General features: G+C 37.6%; 1 protein-coding gene across 9 annotated transcripts in view; it reads right to left on the bottom strand.

Annotated features, from left to right (window-relative positions):
* Positions 1–19,979, bottom strand: part of RAD18 (RAD18 E3 ubiquitin protein ligase) — a 139,397-nt gene extending 119,418 nt beyond the window's left edge. For 3 of the 9 annotated variants that reach the window (XR_015732676.1, XM_087887899.1, XM_087887897.1), the window contains exons 1-2: positions 19,782–19,979; positions 5,469–5,550 (exon numbers count right to left, since the gene is read on the bottom strand). Coding sequence is in view for 7 of the 9 variants with exons in the window: in XM_087887899.1 (XP_087744025.1) it covers positions 5,469–5,496 (28 nt within the window). In the remaining 2 variants the exon portion in view is untranslated. Of the gene's footprint in view, positions 1–5,468; positions 5,551–8,762; positions 8,941–10,553; positions 10,627–19,781 lie in introns of those variants that run through there. The other 6 variants (XR_015732675.1, XM_087887894.1, XM_087887901.1 and 3 more) reach the window with 3 other exon arrangements.
* Between the last annotated feature and the right edge of the window lie 1,109 nt (positions 19,980–21,088).

The following is a 21,088-nucleotide window of genomic DNA, read 5'->3' as shown; positions in this document are numbered from 1 at the left end:
ATGGGACATGCGGAGGTCTCAGGAGGCCAAAAACGGGCCGTCTTTGGCCTCCCCAGCCTCCCGAGAGGGGGAGAGAGAGAGAGAGAGGGAGGGAGGGAGACACACACACACACAAGTCCCTCATACGCACCCCAAGGCAGCCACATCCCTTCACTAACCTGCTTTCCAACCCCAAGAACATAACATATTAAAGTTTAATTTGTGTGTATTGTTTGGACTGCTAAATTGGCCATGCCCAGCCAATCACATGACCACCTAGCCATGCCTGCCCAGCCAGTCTGGTCCCCCAACAGTCTGAGGGACCATGAATTGGCCCCGTTTAAAAAGTTTGAGGATCCCTGACTTAGACTTATATACTGCTCCATAATGCTTTACAGCACTCTCTGAGCGGTTTACAAGTGTCAGCATATTGCCCCCAATAATCCGGGTTCTCATTTTACTTACCTCAGAAGAATGGAAGGCTAAGTCAATCTTGGGCTGGTCAGGTTCAAACTCAAGACTATGGGCAAAGTTTGCCTGCAATATTGCATTTTAACTAGTGCGCCACCAGGGCTCCTGGTATTTATTTTATAAAATAATGTATAAAACTAGACCCTTCAAACATACAAAACATTTCACAGTCAAAACACAGCACTGTAAATCATCACAACTTAACCATCTCAAATATCATCCACTGTTCTCAATTTTTTTATACATACATTCTGAGGTTTTTTCCCTTCTCCTGTCCTCCAGCTCCATTTAGTTACCTTCTCACCTACACCATTATTCCTTCATTCCTGGCCCATTTGTATCCTAGTATTTTTCTATCTGCTTCATGGTACCCCAGTTCCTTTCATTTCTCAATTGTTCTTTTGCCTGTCTATGGCCTCTAGAGATGGCATTCAGCCTACGCTTCACCATCTTCTCTAATATGCAACTTAATCCTCCTCCAGTCTGAAACTCAATCCTCCGGGTGACCACTCAAATCAGGTCAGCAACAAACACAAATTCACTATTCTTGGCAAGTTAGGTCACTCAAAAACCAGACTCCATCTATTATCCTCTGCAACCACCTTTGCCTTTGATTTTTCTAACTCTGCAATTTTTTGCCTGTCATCCTTACAATCAACAGTAACTCTACCTAGCTCCAACAGCAAACCAGATCATTCCAATCTCACTTATTTCTTCTGTGGCCCCATTTTTCTTTCATTACAAATTATCATTATTGTTGCTGCTGCTGCTATTACTATTCAACTCACCTACTATCATCCTTTATATAGAAAATTCTAACTTTCTGCTGCCGTCTAGAAGTTCTGATTTTTGCAGTCCAGATCTGAAGGACTAGTCTTTATGCAACAAGTTAACCATATAATTTTTCAGTTTTCAGACCAATACATCTAGAATGGCTGGGAAAAATCCTAATCTTTTCAGAACTGAATATCCCTAATGAAAGTACATTAAACCAAAGCACACTTTTCCGTATGAAACAAAAAACAAAACAGAACATTGTAAGCCGCCCTGAGTCTTCGGAGAAGGGCGGCATATAAATCAAATTTAAAAAAAAAAAAAGAATACCATGAAGAAAATCCATGTCTCTAAAATTAGCCATTCTTTAAAATCACATAACAAGTCATGGGTTTAAAAAATGGAGTAGTATTAATGATACAAATAATCAACATTTATAATTATCAACCAAGCAGCATAGAATGGACTTCATTTGTCAAGAGAAACATTATTTTGGCCAGTAAATAATTTTGTAAAACTATTTTACAAAAAGTAATTAGCATTTAGGTCACAATACAGCACATAACAGCTTTCAAATCAGATAGCATGCCTGTTGCCTTTGAAAATCCATTAATTTCACTGTTTTTCTCTAAGTAGATATAATTGCTGTAAAAGCAAAATACATAGTACAAAGAATTCAAATTATATTCCTCACTAGCATTAAAATCTATTTAAGCTCTGTTCAGAAGTCTTTCCATGAGCAGAGTGTAACCGCTCACACTCTCTACATCATCAACAGGTGAGTTGTTCTATCAATATTTTCATCCAAGGCTCAGAGGAATGTTCCAATAGGACTTGGATTTCAAATGTGTCAGTTACTTTTGTAACCAATTCTTCTATTTTCACATAAGTATTTGAATCAAAAAATTATGAATGACCTCTAATGTTTATTACATATTTTATTCTTCTACACTGTTATTTCTTTAGCCAGTTGCCAAATTCTGTGAGTTTGACAACTCACAGAATTTGGCAACTGATTAAAGAAATAACAGTGTAGAAGAATAAAATGGGTAATCAGGAGTCCCCAGCCTGTGGGCCACGGCCCACTACCGGGCCATGGCCTATTCACAACTGGGCCGCATGGGTGGCCGGCTGGTGCGCATGTGTGCAATGCTCACAGCCCCACTCATGCGAGCATTGTGGGCACTAGTGACCCTCCTTGCACAAGCAATTGGTGCTTGTGTGTGTGTGCACACACGTACACATGCACCTGCCCCTCCCACAAAACTATCCCCCCTTTCTTCTCTCCTCCCACTCCAGACCACCAACCTGGATAAGTTTTGGAACTCTGAGTTATATTATAATGAAGTACTGTCAGGCACAAAGAATCAGGACCATCAGTTAGGTTGCAGCATAGATTTATTCAAGCCTATACACAAGAATCTGGTCAACTAAAGTTGAATCCTAAATTAGTGCCAGATAAGGATCAATGAAACTCAGGAGAGGTTAGACTTAAGAGTGCTTGTGGGAATGCACAAATCTAAGTTGATGATGCATTTAACTCCGCCACCCACTCACCCCCAGGTCTGCCTGCTCTTCTCCTACCCGTTCATCTTCAAGCAGACTAGAAATTTAAACACAATCTCCATTATTCTCCTACTATGTTTCCTCATCATGATTTCTAAGAACGATGAGCAAATAATGTTGAGAACATATGCTAAGCAGTTAGCCTCCCACTTACGACAGATTGCTTGGCACCCATCTGAAGTTATAAGAGATTCCTCCTCCCCCCCCCCAAAAAAAAGACAGTTAAGACCTGGTTTTGAAGTTCCAACAATTATACCTTCTGCAGTCATGTGACCACATTTTGGGCACTCGACAACTGACCCACATTTATGGTGTTTGCCTAAAAACAATGAGTTTGCTTAAAAACCACTGCATTTTCTTTAGAAGGCTGATGTTCGCTTAATGACTGCCACAAAAAAGATTGTAAAACTGGGTCCAATCTCATGATGACCCACTTTACAACTGTCAGGATTTAAAACCATAATAGGTAGGTTCCATTATGGTTATAAGTCAAGGACTACTTGCATACCCAGTATGTAGCTAAAGCAAGCAGGCACCTTTATTGGGGACAAGCAATATAGGAAGATGCTGGAGGCAGATAATCACTTACTGTCTATAGCAAAGGTATCCATTCATACTACACAGCACTAGTAATCTCACCAAGAAAACCAAATGGATAGAAAATACAAAATGACTGATGATATAGTGCTGGATGATGGGCCCTAGGCCAGACAGCTCTCAACATGCTACTCAGAGAGAGTTGTGGATCCCACCGTACTAATGGTGTTTATAACATGGCTAGATTAAAGCCTTCGGGACATCTAGTAGCTGATATTGCCATGCAGGAAAAGAAAATGTGAAGCTGCAAACAGCATCTCAGAAAGGAATTTAAGAATTTCAGACAGCTGTTAGAAGAGACAAGAAGAGGCATTATTATACAACATCCATAAAGACATCAAAGAGGAAAATAGACATGGAAAAACAAGGAAACTATTCCAAAAGATTTCTGAACTCAGAGGGAAGTTTCAGCTTTCAATTGTTATGCTAAAGGAGATGGACAGTTATTAATTTAAGCCAATGGACAGATAACAACTGATTCAAAGATCAAAGAAAGCATATGCTGAAATTTTATACAGCAAAGATGTCAATATCCAAGATACTTTGACTGATATTCCAAGACCCTAGTGTTAGAAGATGAATAGATCAACTAGATCCTCTAGTCATTACCAAATTGAAGCCCATACAATCGATAGAATATCAATTGGAACAGAAGAATAATCAGTGAAGATTTTAACTGAGGTGTAGCAACAACTGTGGAGAACAATTGTAGCCAGTAGATTGGAAGAGGTCAATCTACATATGTATACCAAAGAAAGGAAACCTAACTGATTGTGTAAACTACAACACAACATCTTTATTTCATATGTTAGCAAAATATTTAGGATCATTCAACATAGAATGGATTCCTACATGGAACGAGAGAAGGATAAGTGCCAGCCAGATCACTGACTTGGCTTTAGAAAATGTAGTGTTTATAAAGCTATAAAATTATAAGACAAAGTGTAAAACAAGATTTTTTTTCCAGGCTCCTTAGCCACTCATAAAGCTCACCATTTATATCCACAAATATTGATTGGCTGATTTTTCTTTGATATGACCCACCTCACACTCTCACATTTACAACATGCTTTACTATATAAACTCTCTGAGGAATTAAACATACAATTGAGTTGGAGAACCAAAACATATAGTGTTGTTTATTTATCCTCAACTATCGTAAACTTCTGAATTGCCAATGGCTAGAAGGATTGAACCTGGGGAATGTTTTACTGTGGTTCCATTTTCATACTGTTTCCATGCTATTCAACTTTCCCATGAAAATGCTGGATGAAGGAGAGAATTCCCATCTGGTGACCTAGTGTCACACAATGTCAAAACGCTGATACCATCAAATATGATTGCTCATAATCAGGGTGGATTTGATTTAAATCGAGTTGATTTAAATCACAATTTAAATCATGATTTAAATCACTAGTAAAAATGCTTGATTTAAATCAACTCGATTTAAATCATAATTTTTAAAGAGCAACTGTCATCTCTGCTACTCCTTTGACCTATTGTTGACTCACCGATAGTCCCTGTGTTGCAGAATATACAGCCTCATGCTACATAACTAAGCTCCATTTCATGCTGAATAAACTAAATTATTTATGTATTTTAAATAGAAAGCAATCTTACGATAGTTTACTCCAAAAGTTTTTTATTAAAATAAATTCGATTTAAATCAAAAAAAATGATTTAAATCAAAAAAATCCAATTTAAATTAAAAAAATCTGATTTTTTTTATTTTTTAAAAAAAATCATTGATTTTTATCCACCCTGCTCATAATCATTCAGTTGGAAGGAAAAAGTACACTGAGGCAATCTGTGCACTGAACACTGGTTCCCTATAAACTTCTGGGTATAATTCAAGATGCATTATGCCTTTCTGTTCTTATGAGTACTTAAGATGGCTATCAGAACTTAAGAATATAATAAAGAAAGCTAAAAACACAGCTTAAAATAAATACTAAAATAATTCAACAGTTAAAAGCCAGGCATTAGATATGTCTTCATCATAGCAAATAGTGAGAGACCAAATACATAATTATAAAAAAAAAAAAAAAAGACAGGAGGAAGGAAACCATTTCTGTACTTACAATTATGTGAACACTGTGGAATTATCATCGCAGTGTTGAAGTAATCAAAGCATATCCCACAACGCAACAAGTTATCAACCTCCTGAAATACATTTTAAAAATTACAGTATTTATATACAGAGTAAGCTGAAAAGTCATTTTGCAAAAGTACTCACTGGAAAAAAATAACAAATTGAATGTAATTCCTATTCTTTTCTGTTTTTCTGTTCTTTTATTTTTTTTAGCGTATGGCTGGTCACACACAATATTAAAACATTTCATTTTTACAGGTTAAAACAAAACAATTAGAAAAACAGCAGTAAGAAAACCTAAGAGGAAAACAGAAATAACATTTCAGAGTTTTATGTCGAGTTTGGAGATCCAGTCAGTAACTGTTGTTGTTGAAATCCCTAAAATCTCCTGGAGACCTTCTGTTAGAGCATTCCCTCACTATATGTTGGATAGTCTGTCCCCGTAATCGCATTGTGCTGAAGGTGTCTTTCCCCATTTATACAAGGAGTCGGCACACACTCCATGAGTCGTTCTAATTCTATTGTATGTCACCCATATGTGTCGGAGTAGATTAAATCCTGGAGGTATACTATTAGGATTAATATGCTCAGAAATATCTTGGGGGGAATAGCTACTCCATTCTTTTCTGTAAGAAAGTCATAGCGTAAAAAACCTATTACCTCTAATTCTGCCCTTTTCCAATGACTACAGTCAACACTGGGAGTATGGTTTAATAATATCTATAGAACATTATGCTTTTTAAGATTATTGAAGTTAATTTAAGTTAACTATTAATTTAAGAACACATCCAAGGAATTAAATGAACAGCTAAGAATGAAAAAAACAACATGGTTCTTTATACCAGCACCCTAGAAATTCCATCTGCAACCTTAAACCATATCAGTAACAGGGAGAACCTAATTTCAATGGCTTAAGTATCTTCCTCTAGTCCAGTTCTCAGCCTGTGGTCCACAGAGCATATTCCCCACATATATCAGTGGGGAAATGGCACTGCTTAGTCTAAAGCAGGGGTGTCAAACTTCACTGAGGGCCGCATCAGGGTTGTGTTTGATCTCAGGGGGCCGGGGTGGGCGTGGCCAGATTGGGTATGGCCAGCTCGACATCACTTCTGTTGGGGACACCTGTGGTGGCCCGAGCGCTCTGCCAGTGAAAACAAGCTCCCAAGCTCTGTTTTCAGCTGCCACATCCTCCTGCAACCCTCTGCCGGTGAAAGTGGAGCTCGGGACGGCCGCTCACGGGCCTTGAGTTTGACACCCCTGGTCTATAGTTGTTTTGACTAGGATTTGGGAGAATATGAGAAGCTGCTTTATAGTATCAACTTGTCTACTACAGAAATACACAAGCTGTGTCCCCAATACCCTAAAAATCCACTCCCTGAATCATTAAAAAATGGTACCAATTGGAGTTTTATATGTGATTGAAGGAAAAAATATTTAAAACATCAGAAATATGTATTTTAACCCATTTCAAAAATTCATTTGTAATAGTATGCAAAATTATTCATATGCCATATCTTTTGCAAACCTTGCACAAATGCTCTAAAAGCTTTCTCAACTATCTGTATACAAAAGATATGAACCAGCAGCAATTTAACTTAGCCACAAAAAGTTATATTACCATATGTCAGAGATCTAACTGCAAATGCAACAGGGAAGGAAATGTAATGTGCAATACATCTTGACCCAATCAGATCACAAGGTTATCTACAATGACTATAAGATGCACTCCAGGGTTTCAGACAGAAGGCTTTCTGAACCCTGTCAGTAAATGCTACAAAGACATCATGAAGCTGATCAGATGAGATTAACTATTTTATTACATATTTAGCATTATTAGATTGCATGGCTATTAATACTCCCTTCAACATTCCTCCACAGCCGCTGGAATTATGTGCATCAATCACAAAATGTACTAATAGAAACCACAATTGCCAAATATTCATCTGCATACAAAAAGGCAGTGTCAAAAGACAAATAGGAGCTGCAAAAGTACAAAATATTTTTTGAAATAATACCTGAAGGCAATGATCCCTCCAAAATACTTCAGTTAAAAAAGCAGGGAGAATGGAGATCCAGAATGGACTAAGAAAACTCGCAGCCAGGCTGATTTCTTGAACAGGGTAACCATGTGACACAGAAATAAATTTAATTAATAATCAATCAATTCAAATGTGGGGCTACTTTAAGGCTGCAGATGCAATCAACTTTTATTTTTTTTATGTCCTTGACGTAACAAATTAAATTGGGGGTTTGTATTGGGGGTTTTAATTCTTCTTGCTTTGAGGCCTGATAAATCCTCCTTTTATGCTTTAAAGTTTGCTGCTTTTGTTTTGATTTGATACAGGCTTCATTTACATGTTATGGTGTCACACCCCAACAACTTTGCCATCTCTTATGTAAAATCACATTATGTAACTACAGTTAATATTTTACTAAGGAGTACTAGCAGAACTAAAAAGCTGAGATGCCAAAAATTACTGTTGCAGTTTAAGTGAGTGTTCAGTACTTGGGATGGGAGATCATGGGGAGGGGAGCGGGGTGTAATATTATAGCTCCAGGCTAGTCTGGAAAAATGCAGAAGCCAACCACTTCCAGAATATTTGCAAGCAATATTTGTTTAAGAAGATACCACAACTCAGGAACAAATGGAAACAGATTTTGCCTTTTCCGATCTCTATTCACTGAAAATATAAGCCTGCCAGACTTTCGGAAAAGACACTAACTCAGCAATACCTCCGAGGGGGAATGGTTAGTGAAGATGTTGGAACTTGCTGAGATGGCCAAATTGACTTCTTTGATGAGAGAAAAGATAATATTTATATTTATTGCTGGCTGGAAACCTCTTTTGGCATAAAACAGAAACAAAATGAAGTTATGATGCATGTTTTTTGATGATTAGACAAGATTATAAAAAAGAGTCACGTTGTAACCTTAGGGGAAAAGGTAAAGTTATAACTAAATTTATAATCGTTGCAAAAGATCAGAAGCCACTTCTCTGTATCTTTTTCTTTTTTTTTCTTTTTTCTTCTTGCACTTTTAACTTTTTGATTTCTTTCTTTTTCCTTCCTTCCTTTATATTAATTTGCACTAGTTTTTTTCTTCTTTCTTTAAGCTTTTAACGGAAGGGACGCCAAGGTTCTAGCTTAGGTCTTTCGCAGAAGGAAAAGCACTTTTCTCATTAAACCATCATCCCTTCCAGGATCAGGGACATCCTCCGTACCCCTAATTCACGCCATTAACGCAGCCCGCGCCTTATGTTGGGCTCCCTTCCGCCTCTACTTACTTGCAGCGGGAGAAGGTGCTTGGGCCACCGCAATTCAGTCACCGGGAAAGACATCACGTTCAGCTACAACTACCCAAACTTTTATTTCTCCCGCCCCGCCGGGCTCGAAATTACCCGCGCGGACCGTCTTTCAACGTCCTGGAGGAGCGCGCGGCAAGGGAACATTTCCGGGACTCTCGCTGAGGCTGTTGGGTATCGTAGTTTTTCTTTTCCTTTCCCGATCATAAAATACGACATGACAATTCTGGTTAATTGTTAGGAAGTTCTCCTCAATTCCAGGTTGCTTCTCTCCTTAATTACTTTCCATCCATTGCTTCTTGTCCTGCCTTCCGGTGCTTTGGAAAATAAGTTGACCCCCTCTTCTTTGTGGCAGCCTCCCAAATACTGGGAGACTGCTATTAGAATAACAGAAGAATAGAATAGAATAGAATAGAATAGAATAGAATAGAATAGAATAGAATAGAATAGAATAGAATAGTTTATTGGCCAAGTGTGATTGGACACACAAGGAATTTTTCTTGGTGCCTACGCTCTGGGTGTACATAAAAGAAAAGATACATTTGTCAAGAAACATAAGGTAACTGTTGAAAGGGACCTTAAAGGTCTCTAGTCCAACCCCCTGCTTAAACAAGAGATCCTATCCCATCCAAGGATTAACTAAGGTCAATCTATAACTATCATGTCCCCGCTAGCCCTTCTCTTCTCTATTCTAGCCAAACCCAAATCCTCCAACCTTTCTTCATATGTTTTAGTCTCCAAGATCTTTAATCATCTTAGTTGTTCTCCTCTGCGCTCTTTCTAAGATTACTTATTAGATTTCTGGGAGTGTTATTTACTATTACAGTAAGATTATAGCAGCTCTTGTACGTTTTAGAGTAAATTGGAAAAAAGGACTTGGTTTGAGTGTCATCATTGCTGTACATTCTGGACCCCACGGATGTTCGTAAAGAAGGTATTGCTGAGATTCACAAGGTAATTAGAAACAAGTGAGAGAGATTAAGGATGGCCGCAGGGAAGAAAATAGCCGAACAATTCTGACATGCTTAACCCACATATTAACATTAACTATGCTGAATATAGTTGATGGCCAGTGACATTTGACAATAGATATAACAATACATTAATTGTTCTGGCTTCTAGAACTAATTTGCTCCTTCAGTGCTTACTTATTCCATATATTATAGTGAGTTCAGCTGATAACTGCTGGAAGAGCTAAGAAAAAATAGCCATGAAAGTTACTCCTCTTGTTTCTTTGCCATCATATGGAAACTGGGAACGTTGCTTTGGTCTTAATTAAGAATCCAAAGTCAGAGCAAACCTTGGCATCCAACTCTATTCTTTTAGAAGGAAAACAAGCTACGGTTTCTGGTTTGTACTGCAAGAAAATCACAACAGGTGCTTCTATTACAGGCAATTCTCACAACCACAATTGAGCCCAAAATTTATGTTGCTAAGTGAGAAATTTGTTAAGTGAGTTTTGTTCCATTTTACGACTTTTCTTGCCATAGTTGTTAAGTGAATCACTGCAATTGTTAAATTAGTAACACAGTTGTTAAGTGAATCTGGCTTCCCCATGGACTTTGCTTGTCAGAATGTTGCAAAAAAAACCTGACTCCAGGACACTACAACGTCATAAATGTGAATCACTTATCAAGCATCCAAAATGTAAATCACATGGCCATGGGGATGCTGCAATGGTCATAAGTGTGAAAAATGGTCATAAATCACATTTTTAGTGCCATTACACTAAAACAACAGTCACTAAACAAACTCTTGTAAGTCGAGAATTACCTGTATTTGCTTTGCCAGTTTGTGGGGCTAATAAGAACAATGTCATTTTGTTTCCTCCAGGTAAATCTGTATTCTTTAGGTTCAGTTTCACCACAATGTGCAACAGTATTAACATGGAAGTAAAAGAAACAAATACAGGACCATAATAAATGTCTTTCATTGAATATCTTTCTTCTCTCCCCAGTCCTAATTGCTTCTAGAATTTTTACACCTCGGAATTATTATTTTACTTATTCATTACATATTCAGTTTTTCAAAGATACATCCTCATAAAGCACAACCAATGACACAATCAAATGCAAGCTGATATGAACATACAAAAACAGCATTTTCAGAAGTGAGCTAATGAAGCCAAGTTTGAGAATCCTGGCACCAGATACTGTATCTTTTTTTTATATAGAAAAACCAGAACTGACAGAACCCAGCTGTAGTTTTAATCAGTTCAATATAGTATGGTACTATCTTGACCCTTTACACAGTTGTAAGGTTGTCCACATTAAATATGTATAAAGCAAACTGTTATTTTTTTTCCTCCTAAATTGCAAGAGTCCTGCAAAGATTGAAAGAATTTTGCTTTGGAAGAATATAATCCCACCATGTCAGTTATGAATATACAGTATGCTTTGACCCGAAATAACTCTGAATAATTAATATAAATAATTTCCCTCAACCATTGCATCCTGAGCATTTTGCTCTACTGATTATGCCATTAGAGATATAACAACAAACCCCTTCCCGTTAAGCACTTTAGTATATTTTGCCTTTATTGCTTATGTGCTTGAGAGCATGTATTTATTCTCACATATAGTATCTTGTTCACTGAGTGAATATTTACTTACACTAATACAATCCATAGACAGTAAATAACACCATTTTGTACATTATCTTTTTAGACATAAATAGCAGGAAAAAAATGAATGTACTCTTATTGGACTATTAGAAACCATAAACAGTTTTCAATTTTATTTTATTATGGTAAACTAATCATAAAAAGAATAGTACAAATACAAACAACAACATTAAAGAATGAACATAATCTGACATGATAAGCTTCGCAATAAAAAAAAGCCTGAAAATTATGTCATGAATGAAAGCATTTAAAAATTGTCCATTATGCCTGCAAATATCATGCTCTGATTAAACATTTAAATTATAGGCATCACAATGAGAGCCACTTTGATGTAAACGATTAATGTGCTGGCATAGAAACCAGGAGACTGTGAGTTCAAGTCCTGCCTTAGCCATGACTTGAACTAATCACTCACTCAGCCCAACTAACCTCACAGGATTATTATTGTGGGAAAGCAGAGGGAGGAAGAAGTATTAGGTACATGTATGTTCGCCACTTTTACTAACTTATAAAAGATAATAAAGGTGGGATTTTAAAAATCTAATAATAATGTAGTAATAATAATGTCATTCGATTTTTTTTCAAGTACCAGATAACTGGAGATGTTCCAGATTGCTCAGATAATGGGAGGAAGTGGAATGAGCCATGTTCCATACTAACACAAGTTGAACTGGACTATCACCTGGACAGAGAAGCTGACCAGAATGTGTGTATATGGGGTTTTAGGGCCATGGAACAGCTGCTGTTCTGTTAACATGAGCCAGCCACTGGAGTGAGTACAAGGGGGATTCATGTGTGCATAAAAAGATTATGTTACACCTTACTTTAAAGTAGCATCTTGATCTGTATAAAGGGTGTTTTCACAACATTAATAATTGAATCACGTCAGTTCTGAGTAGCTATTTATAAAGCTTTTTCAGAATTGTTTTTTTTTAAAGTTTGCCTTATCTCAGAGCACATCTTGACAGTTTATTCAAATTAAACATTTTTAATTTGCTTTAGGACTTCCAGATATGGTTGCTACTTCTGAATTTCAGTGGTGATAAGATATTTTTGAGTAATTAATGGTGATTCCTAAGCCAGTAACTCAGGGGTGAAATCCAGCAGGTTCTGACAGGTTCTGGAGAACCGGTAGCAGAAATTTTGAGCAGTTTGGAGAACCGGTAGTGAAAATTTTGAGTAGTTCAGAGAACCAGCAAATACCACCTCTGGCTGGCCCCAGAGTGGGGTGGGAATGGAGATTTTGCAATATCCTTCCCCCAGGAGTGGGGAGGGAATGGGGATTTTGTAGTATTCTTCCCCTGGAGTGGGGTAGGAATGGAGATTTTGCAGTATCCTTCCCTTGCCACTCCCACCAAGCAACACCACACCCACCAAGCCACGCCCACAGAACTGGTAGTAAAAAAAAATTGATTTCATCACTGCAGTAACTGTTTCGTATAGGAAGTTGAAGGAAGCTGATGAAATTGATATTAATTATTTACAGTATCATGGAATTACAAGTTTCAAAGTCGTGTCTGATAAACCAATAGAGTCTTGCACTAAATAATGTGAAATTGATTTCATATGTTCTCAAAATGAGATCAATACAACAAAAATGGCTATCCCAGAGAATGCTGATAAGGGTTGATTAAGGATTGGTCAATAAGGGTTGATTAAGGACATCCTGTTGCTGGAAATGTAATTCGTGTTGTTTGGCCCTGGTATTGTTGGATTTTGGACTGACATAGAACCATGAAACAATTATTATATGTCAAATATGCCTATGTTCTTCCTGTCTGAACCCCTGAATATGGAATCGAGATATCAGAACTTGTGGGGTTTTCAGGACTAGGGGTTGGCTGAAAGAATTATCATACAACACTAGAAGTAGAAAACTATGCCTCATTTGCAGCATGGATTGTTGATAAATACTATCTACAACATTTGGATTAGTCCTTTATTCAATAGGTTCAAATAAGAAAACTTTACTTTGACAGATCTCCCACCTTTTGTCTGGGAATTCAAAAGGACACATTGTTTTTACTACTGCAAAAACTTGGCCAGACAAGCTGGGCTGAAAGAGAATGATTTGCCCAAAGTTACCCAGCAACTTTTTGGGGCTGAGGGTAGACCTGAACTTGGGTTTCCCCAAAGCAAACCCAACACCTTAACTATGAGATCACATTGGCTCTCACTATACCACACTGGCTGACTTATCTATTCCAGAAGACAGCAGAAACTGGTTTCTGGGAATGCCTTTCCAAATGTATCACTCTACTATAAACATCCCACTATCCACAAACAACCCCAAGGAAATCCTTCAGATACATTGGAATTATTTGCAAATCCCAGAGTTCCCTATCAGATTTGGGGTTTGTACCCTTCTATATTACTATAAAAATATTATGTCTTGCCTGTAATGTTTTTACCACATGGCTAGGATCAATGATCTATTCATTAGACCCAAGACACTAATATGAATTGTAGAAAGAATAACTGAGCTGCTTTTGTAGGAATTTTCCTTAGATGTGATGCCATACATTGAACAAGTCAGCCATTCCAGAAAAGTGTCTGGGCACATCTCGGCTCCAGTTTGGTTGAAAGGACAATTCCAAAAATAGTATTCCTTATCCATAAACATGCATACAAATCTAATCACATAAGTATTATCAGAATACCTGCTATCCAAGATAAAATTTGACTTCATTTTAATCAATCAATCAATGTGTCTAGTCTGCATAAATTTAATAATTTCTGCCTTTAATAATTTCCTATATTCCAAAAATCACTCAAGATTATTTGCAGAGGAACAGCTAGGATAGAATAAAGACCGCACACTATACAGATTGACACCCACAGTGTACAGAGTGCACTGAAAGGAATGTAAATAATACCAAACTTAGAAGCGAAGCAAAATACTTTCTTTTCTTTTCTTTTTCATTTTTAAGTAGAATCTGAGACTAAGATCATGCCCAGAGAGAGTAACAATAAGCAACATGTCAAACTCACAAAACAAAACAAATCTTTAAAAATTAACAGCAGAAACAGTAGCTTATTTTCTGGATAAGTGGGGAAGTCCAAACCCCGAGAAGTTGGTCAGTCCTCTTCTGTCTGGGAATAGTCTGTTGGTGTGTATGTGTGTTGTGCAGCCACTATGCCCCCGATATTATAGATCAGTGACTGGAATCCAGAACATTATCCTTAACTGTATGAAGTTGGGGTTGTGGAACAGGGCGTAAAGGGCCACTCAAACCTGATTTATCTTTGGAAAACCCAATTTTCTGGCATAGTTATTACCAATTGAGCACAAAAACAGTTTTACTGTTTTGTCAGTAAAGTCCTCTGCTCTCAATGGTTCTGTGTGACTCGATGCCATTGATCAGTTGCTAAGCCTCAAGAGATTCAGGTAAGTTTCAGTGAAAAGTTGGAATTTGTTTTGTTTCAGATCACTGTTCAATTTTGATCAATGCTGTCTTCTCTTCTTAATGGTTTTTCTGGGGGAAAAATGAGCTCAGCTCTAAGAGTGTTGCTCATTTTTCTCTTTGGAGTTTTCTCAGCTTTGATTTCTGTGCACCACCTTCAAATGCCAGCTTTTTCTCATGCCCACTACTTGAAATTGTTTTAATTTTGGCTTAGCTAGCTTTGCTCAGTTCTAACTTTTTGTTTGTTTATTACAAACTCCTCAGAAGTAGAAGTTTATTTGTACCTCAAAAACACGAAGATGGCTAATTACATGCCACTCTGCACAAATATTCAATAAAGCATGTTTTATTATTTATTGGTTAGCGCATTATGGAATCCTAGCCAACGGAGGTGAAGCGTATCACTTAGCTTAAAGAAAAAGCACTTTCCACCCAAGGCCAGTCAGACCTCGGGAGGTATAATTTTTCTATCATTTTGTAATGCCATGTTTGACTCATGCAGGTGACAAATCATAAACCAGGTACTGTACAAAGGAAACCCTATTGAATCTCATTATGATTTCATATGAAATACGAGCCATAAGAATGCTTAAGCAATTTTAAAGACTTCAGTGCTGCCATTAGAAAAAATGTCCATGGTATTTTATGAAAACAAGATAAAATACAGAAATAGAATAGAATAGAATAGAATAGAGTACAGTACAGTACGATACGATACGATACGATACAATACAATACAATACAATACAATACAATACAATACAATACAATACAATACAATACAATACAATACAATACAATACAATACAACAGAACAGAACAGAACAGAACAGAACAGAATAGAATTTTTATTGGCCAAGTGTGATTGGACACACAAGGAATTTGTCTTGGTGCATATGCTCTCAGTGTACATAAAAGATACGTTCCTCAAGAATCATAAGGTACAACACTTAATGATAATCATAGGTTACAATGACTATTGAATTGATCAAGAGCAAGCTTTTTGAATAAATTTGAATATATTAAAAATTCTGGGGGGAAAATGTCAGAAAGATCTTTGCCTTTTGCCAAAAACAATAATGCTAGTTCCAACTAGGTATCTCTCTTCAAACGCTAACATCTAGTTACTTGTAAGCACTAAGCAGTATGCTTAGTGAAAGATTGTCTCAAACCTACACCCATTGAGAAAACATATTCTCTCACTGGCATTACCCCACCTAGGATCAGGAGAGAAATAGCAGCAGATTCCAAGGGAACCAAGCAAGAGAATGATCCCCCACATATTTCCTGACAGTTAGAACAATTAATCAGTGGAGTGCCTCCAGAAGTTGTAAATGCTCCAACCTGGAAGTTTTTAAGAAGAGATTGGATAACCATTTGTCTCAAATGCTATAGAGTTTCCTGGCTTGGACTAGAAGTTGGACTCCAAGGTCCCTTCCAACTCAGTTTATTCTATTCTATTCTATTCCATTCCATTCCATTCCATTCCATTCCATTCCATTCCATTCCATTCTATTCTATTCTATTCTATTCTATTCTATTCTATTCTATTCTCAGACATAATATCCCAAGCCCGCTGACTCAAATCTAGGAACATCTTTATGTTAAGAACAAACATTCTTGAGGGTACACAAGAATAAAACTGATTTCAAAGATGGAAGAAAGAGACCATCGAGCAAGGAATAACATTAAAGGAAGAGATGGCTGAAGGATATGACCTCCTTTATACTACTTGGAGGAACTTGGAATAGGTGGAGAGTTGGAGTGCCTAAATGTATTATGCTCAAGTGGAGGCTGTTAGTGGATAACAACATATGAATGCGGAGAGATGCAGAGCCTGGCCCATCTTCTGGTATGTCGGGTAATACCAGAAACACGTACCAATGATGACTTATTTTTGGCCAAAGACAAAGCCAAGAAGGTGGCTTCATTCTGGCAGTTTAAAGTTTGGTCTACACATGGAAAAATAAGAATCAGGTCACCTCCATGATATTGTCCTACTAGGCTTCTTTTTTCCAGAGGTGACACTTCATTTGCAACAGCAACAGCTTTCTTCTTACACACAGCATTCCATGTGCAGGGATGTCTTTCTGATAACCTGTTCCATAATGAAGATACTTTGTGTAATATTATTAGACATTGATCCTAAATTCTTTCCTTTGTTGATTTAATGTTACGTGATTCCTATGGGGATAGAGGAGATTTATCAGGCTGGAATTATTGCTTGCATTGATTTTTGTGATTAATACTTTGCTCTGTTGTTCGGTATGAGTAAGTGCTATCCTTATTCATTGCTTCAATCCCAGCACACAAAGAGACGAAACATCTTGATTCATATGGTGACACAGCTAGAGCAATATTTTCTTAGCGCTGTGACTTAATAAGTGTGCATGAAAAACTCGATAACTACCATTTCGACACAGTGTTTAATTCTAGGAAAGCCACCAACCATTGTTAAATCAGCCATAGAATGCAGTAAGCCGACATACAGTCATGCTTGCTTTCCAATTAACCATTCAGAATAGCTTGGTCCGTGTTGTGCAAACATATACAATGTATCATTATCGGGTGACAATGATTCAGAAAACCAGTAGGATGCTATTCAATTGTTGTCAGCTGTTTCCAGTGTGTTCAATTATCAGTTGCTACATGCCCCTTATTTCCTTGCAAGTCTATACTTCCTCAGTGTGTTCGGATCATTTCAAATTGCTATTTAAAATTGGAACAATTTAACACTTGATATGAGAACCTTCCTTGAGTTGGTTTAGTGAGGTTTTCAAATACCCCAATTTGATAGTCTATTTGATAAGAATAGGATCACCATTAATTATGATCTCAGTTCTAAAAAAAAAAAAAAGTAGATGTTAAAAACATTGGTGATGGTATACTTGGATTATAAATAACATAACAATAAAAACTGAGTCAGCTGCTCAGGGAGAAATTTCACCTTCCCCCAAATCTCTGCTTCTTTTTTTATAGAGAGAAAACGTGATTTATTTAACCTATTGGACTTATAAATTGCCTCATTCCTGAAGTTTTAGGTGATATTAAAAAAAAATCAAAGTTCAAATAACAAGATACTGCGTTTCCCTGAAAATAAGACCCTGTCTTATATTTTTTGAACCCCAAAATAAGCACTTGGCCTTATTTTCGGGGAGGTCTTATTATTTTGGAGCACATGGAGCAAGATGGGGTTCCTCTTGTCGTCTTACCTGATTTTGAGCTCTATCTCCCTAATCCTAACCAGAGAAAATGGCAGGGACCGGCTGTGCATGTTTTTAAATATTTTTGGAAGGGCTTATTTTTGGGGAGATTTTATTTTTAGGGGGAGGGCTTATTTTGGGGGGATGTCTTTTCAGGGAAACACAGTAATAAAAATAAAACTGTATGCAATAATGAACAATAGTGGAATGGGTCTTCTTCTACCATAATTGCTAAACACCAAAGGCCTTTCAGAAAAGCCAGGTTTTAGCTGTTCTCTATGAGACCATATAAACAGTGGCCATTCATACTTCAGGGGGCAACTTGATCCAGGTCTGCAGAGCCTATTGAGGACATCCAGGTCCCTTTCCAACATACATCCTGAATTAGAAGACCTTTAGTTGGTGCTCCTATTCACCTGGGTCAGATGCACAGAATTTATTTGGGATACATACCCAAGTCGCAAGCCCTGCTAGGAAATATATAACCAGCACCTTGAACTGCCTCAGGAACAGACTAGTAACAAAAGCAGTTCCCATAGCAGCAGTGTTATGTAATAATATTATGATTGCCCAACCAACACACAGGCAGCTGTATCTTTCAACAGTTGAAATGGTCAAAGTGGTCTTCAAGGGCAGTCCCATATACAGTAAATGACAGTAATCCAAAGGCAAATATGAGTAGTCCTCTTCAGAGCATCCTGTCTAGGTCAGTTGTGAAATCCAATTTTTTTTACTACTGGTTCGGTGGGCGTGGCTTGGTGGGCGTAGTGTGGCTTGGTGGGCATGGCAGGGGAAGGATACTGCAAAATCTCCATTTCCATCCCACTTCAGGGGAAGGATACTGCAAAATTCCCATTCCCACCCCACTCTGGGGCCAGCCAGAGGTGGTATTTGCCAGTTCTCCGAACTACTCAAAATTTCTGCTACCAGTTCTCCAGAACCTGTCAGAACCTGCTGGATTTCACCCCTGGTCTAGGTACACCTGCAGCTAGGGAACCAGCCAAAACTGGGTAAAGACTTTCTGGCTTTGATCTCCACTTCCTTCTTCAGCAGAAGTCCAGATTATCAGCCCTCTTTTTCAGGGGAGAGCCAACCCCATATAAAACCAAAATCTGTATTACCTAGAATCAGTTGGTTACTAAACCAACCCCACTCCATCTTGCTTGAGTTGAGTCTGGGACTACTTCTTGCAAGCAAGTTTTGTCAGCCTTCACTGCTCAAAAAAATAAAGGGAACACAAGCAGAAGACATCCGAGATCTGAATGAATGAAATAGCCTTATTAAATACTTTGTTCATTACATAGTTCATTACAGTAGTTTTGTGTTCCCTTTAGTTGTTTGAGCAGTGTATAAACTACTGTATGTAAAGAACAAAGTATTTAATAAGGCTATTTCATTCATTCAGATCTCGGATGTCTTCTGCTTGTGTTCCCTTTATTTTTTTTTGAGCAGTTTATATATTACCTCTCCTTCATATACTGTAGATGTTAACAATAAGGAGAGAAGCAAGGCAGATTGTATTACAGTGTCTGAATAATTGACCTCTCTCCTCCTATTACCAGCAACTAGACCTGCCCATTCAGGACCAAGCAGAACCTACATAAAATGATGCCTCCAACTTCCAGTCTTTGCAGAATTCCTAAAAGGATGCTTTAGTCAACAATGTAAAGGCTTCTGGGAGATATAGGAGGACATGGACGGTTGCAATCCTGCCCTTCATGCCTCACCATACATCATCACTCACAATGCAGTTTCTATTCCATATACTAACCTGAATCCTGACTGCCAAGAGTCCAGATGGTTCATTTCTTCCAAAAGCTAAAGATGATGGCTTGATTAAAGGAAAACCCCTCAAGGAAGAAGTTGACAAGTATCTTTTTCAAGGCAGCTGAAATTTTCCTTCTGGCAATGAGGTGTCAACAACAGCCAACTCTCAGTCCCTTCCTTGTTGCTTTGACTAGTTAGCAGTGAGATCAGATTCACAAGTGATGGGCTTCACATCATAAAGGTCTTTACTCATTACCATGGCAGTAGTTGATAACTTAAAGCAAAGATGTTGGAGAGTAACTGTCCCAGTCAGGGCCGGATTTAGATGAAAAGAGGCCCTAGGCTATTCCACTTATGAGGCCCTTTCACCTCCCATTTTTAAGTTTTTATGCTTGTTTATTAGTCATATGCGTAGAATTTCTCCTTATTTCGGTTCAGTGTTTTAGTGTTCACTGTTTTTAGAATAGTGTAATTTTAATTTTGCTAACAATTTGAATGTAGGCCCCTCTTGACCTTGAGGCCCTAGGCTGAAGCCTAGTTAGCCTATAGGAAAATCCGGCCCTGGTCCCAGTTGAGAAGAGATCTCAAGCAGGAAATTAGCTTAGACCCACTATATAAACACAAGAGGGCAAGAGCTGACCCCCTCCCCTTTGTGCTTTATCTGGTCTTTCCCAAAAGCTACCAGACTGGGGAGAATAATAAAGAAGCTAGTTTGAACTTTACATGTGTGGGTCCACTTGTTTGTGCCTGACAAATATGAGCAATTTCATCTACAAAATAACTGGTCAAATGATCATCTCTCACACTTAGTGGAGCCTCCTGCCCATCTTTCTCAGAAAACTCCAGATTATATGACTAAACAGTGCAACCAACATTTCAATAGATATAGCAAGGTCAGAGAAATCATCCCACTTTGCTTTTCTTGTCACTACAGAGTAGTGACAACTACTCTATATTGAGCTCCAATATAAGACATTAAAAAAAACCTTTGCCTTTAACACAAGAGACTGCTAAATATGACATTAATGTAAACATTTTGTAAGCATAATGTAAACAAAAAAACAGCCATATGTATAAAACATATATAAAACAGACTTTTTTATATTGTGACGATCAAATCTGGATGCAATATTCCAAGTGTGGTCTTACTTAAGGCATTATTAAGTAGTATTAACACTTCAGATTAATACATTAATCTGATAATAAAATAATCTAATAAATTCAGATTAAAGATCGAGTTAGAGAACAAAACTCGTTCTTAACCTAGGAACTGCCAGTAATTTTAACCTTATTTTTCAACTTTTCACATTC

The sequence above is a fragment of the Pantherophis guttatus genome, chromosome 2 (assembly GCF_059756535.1).
Source record: "Pantherophis guttatus breed Tessera chromosome 2, ASM5975653v1, whole genome shotgun sequence".
NCBI lineage: Eukaryota > Metazoa > Chordata > Lepidosauria > Squamata > Colubridae > Pantherophis > Pantherophis guttatus.
Note: the sequence above shows the minus strand (reverse complement) of the source record. Positions and strands in the feature narration are given on the sequence as shown.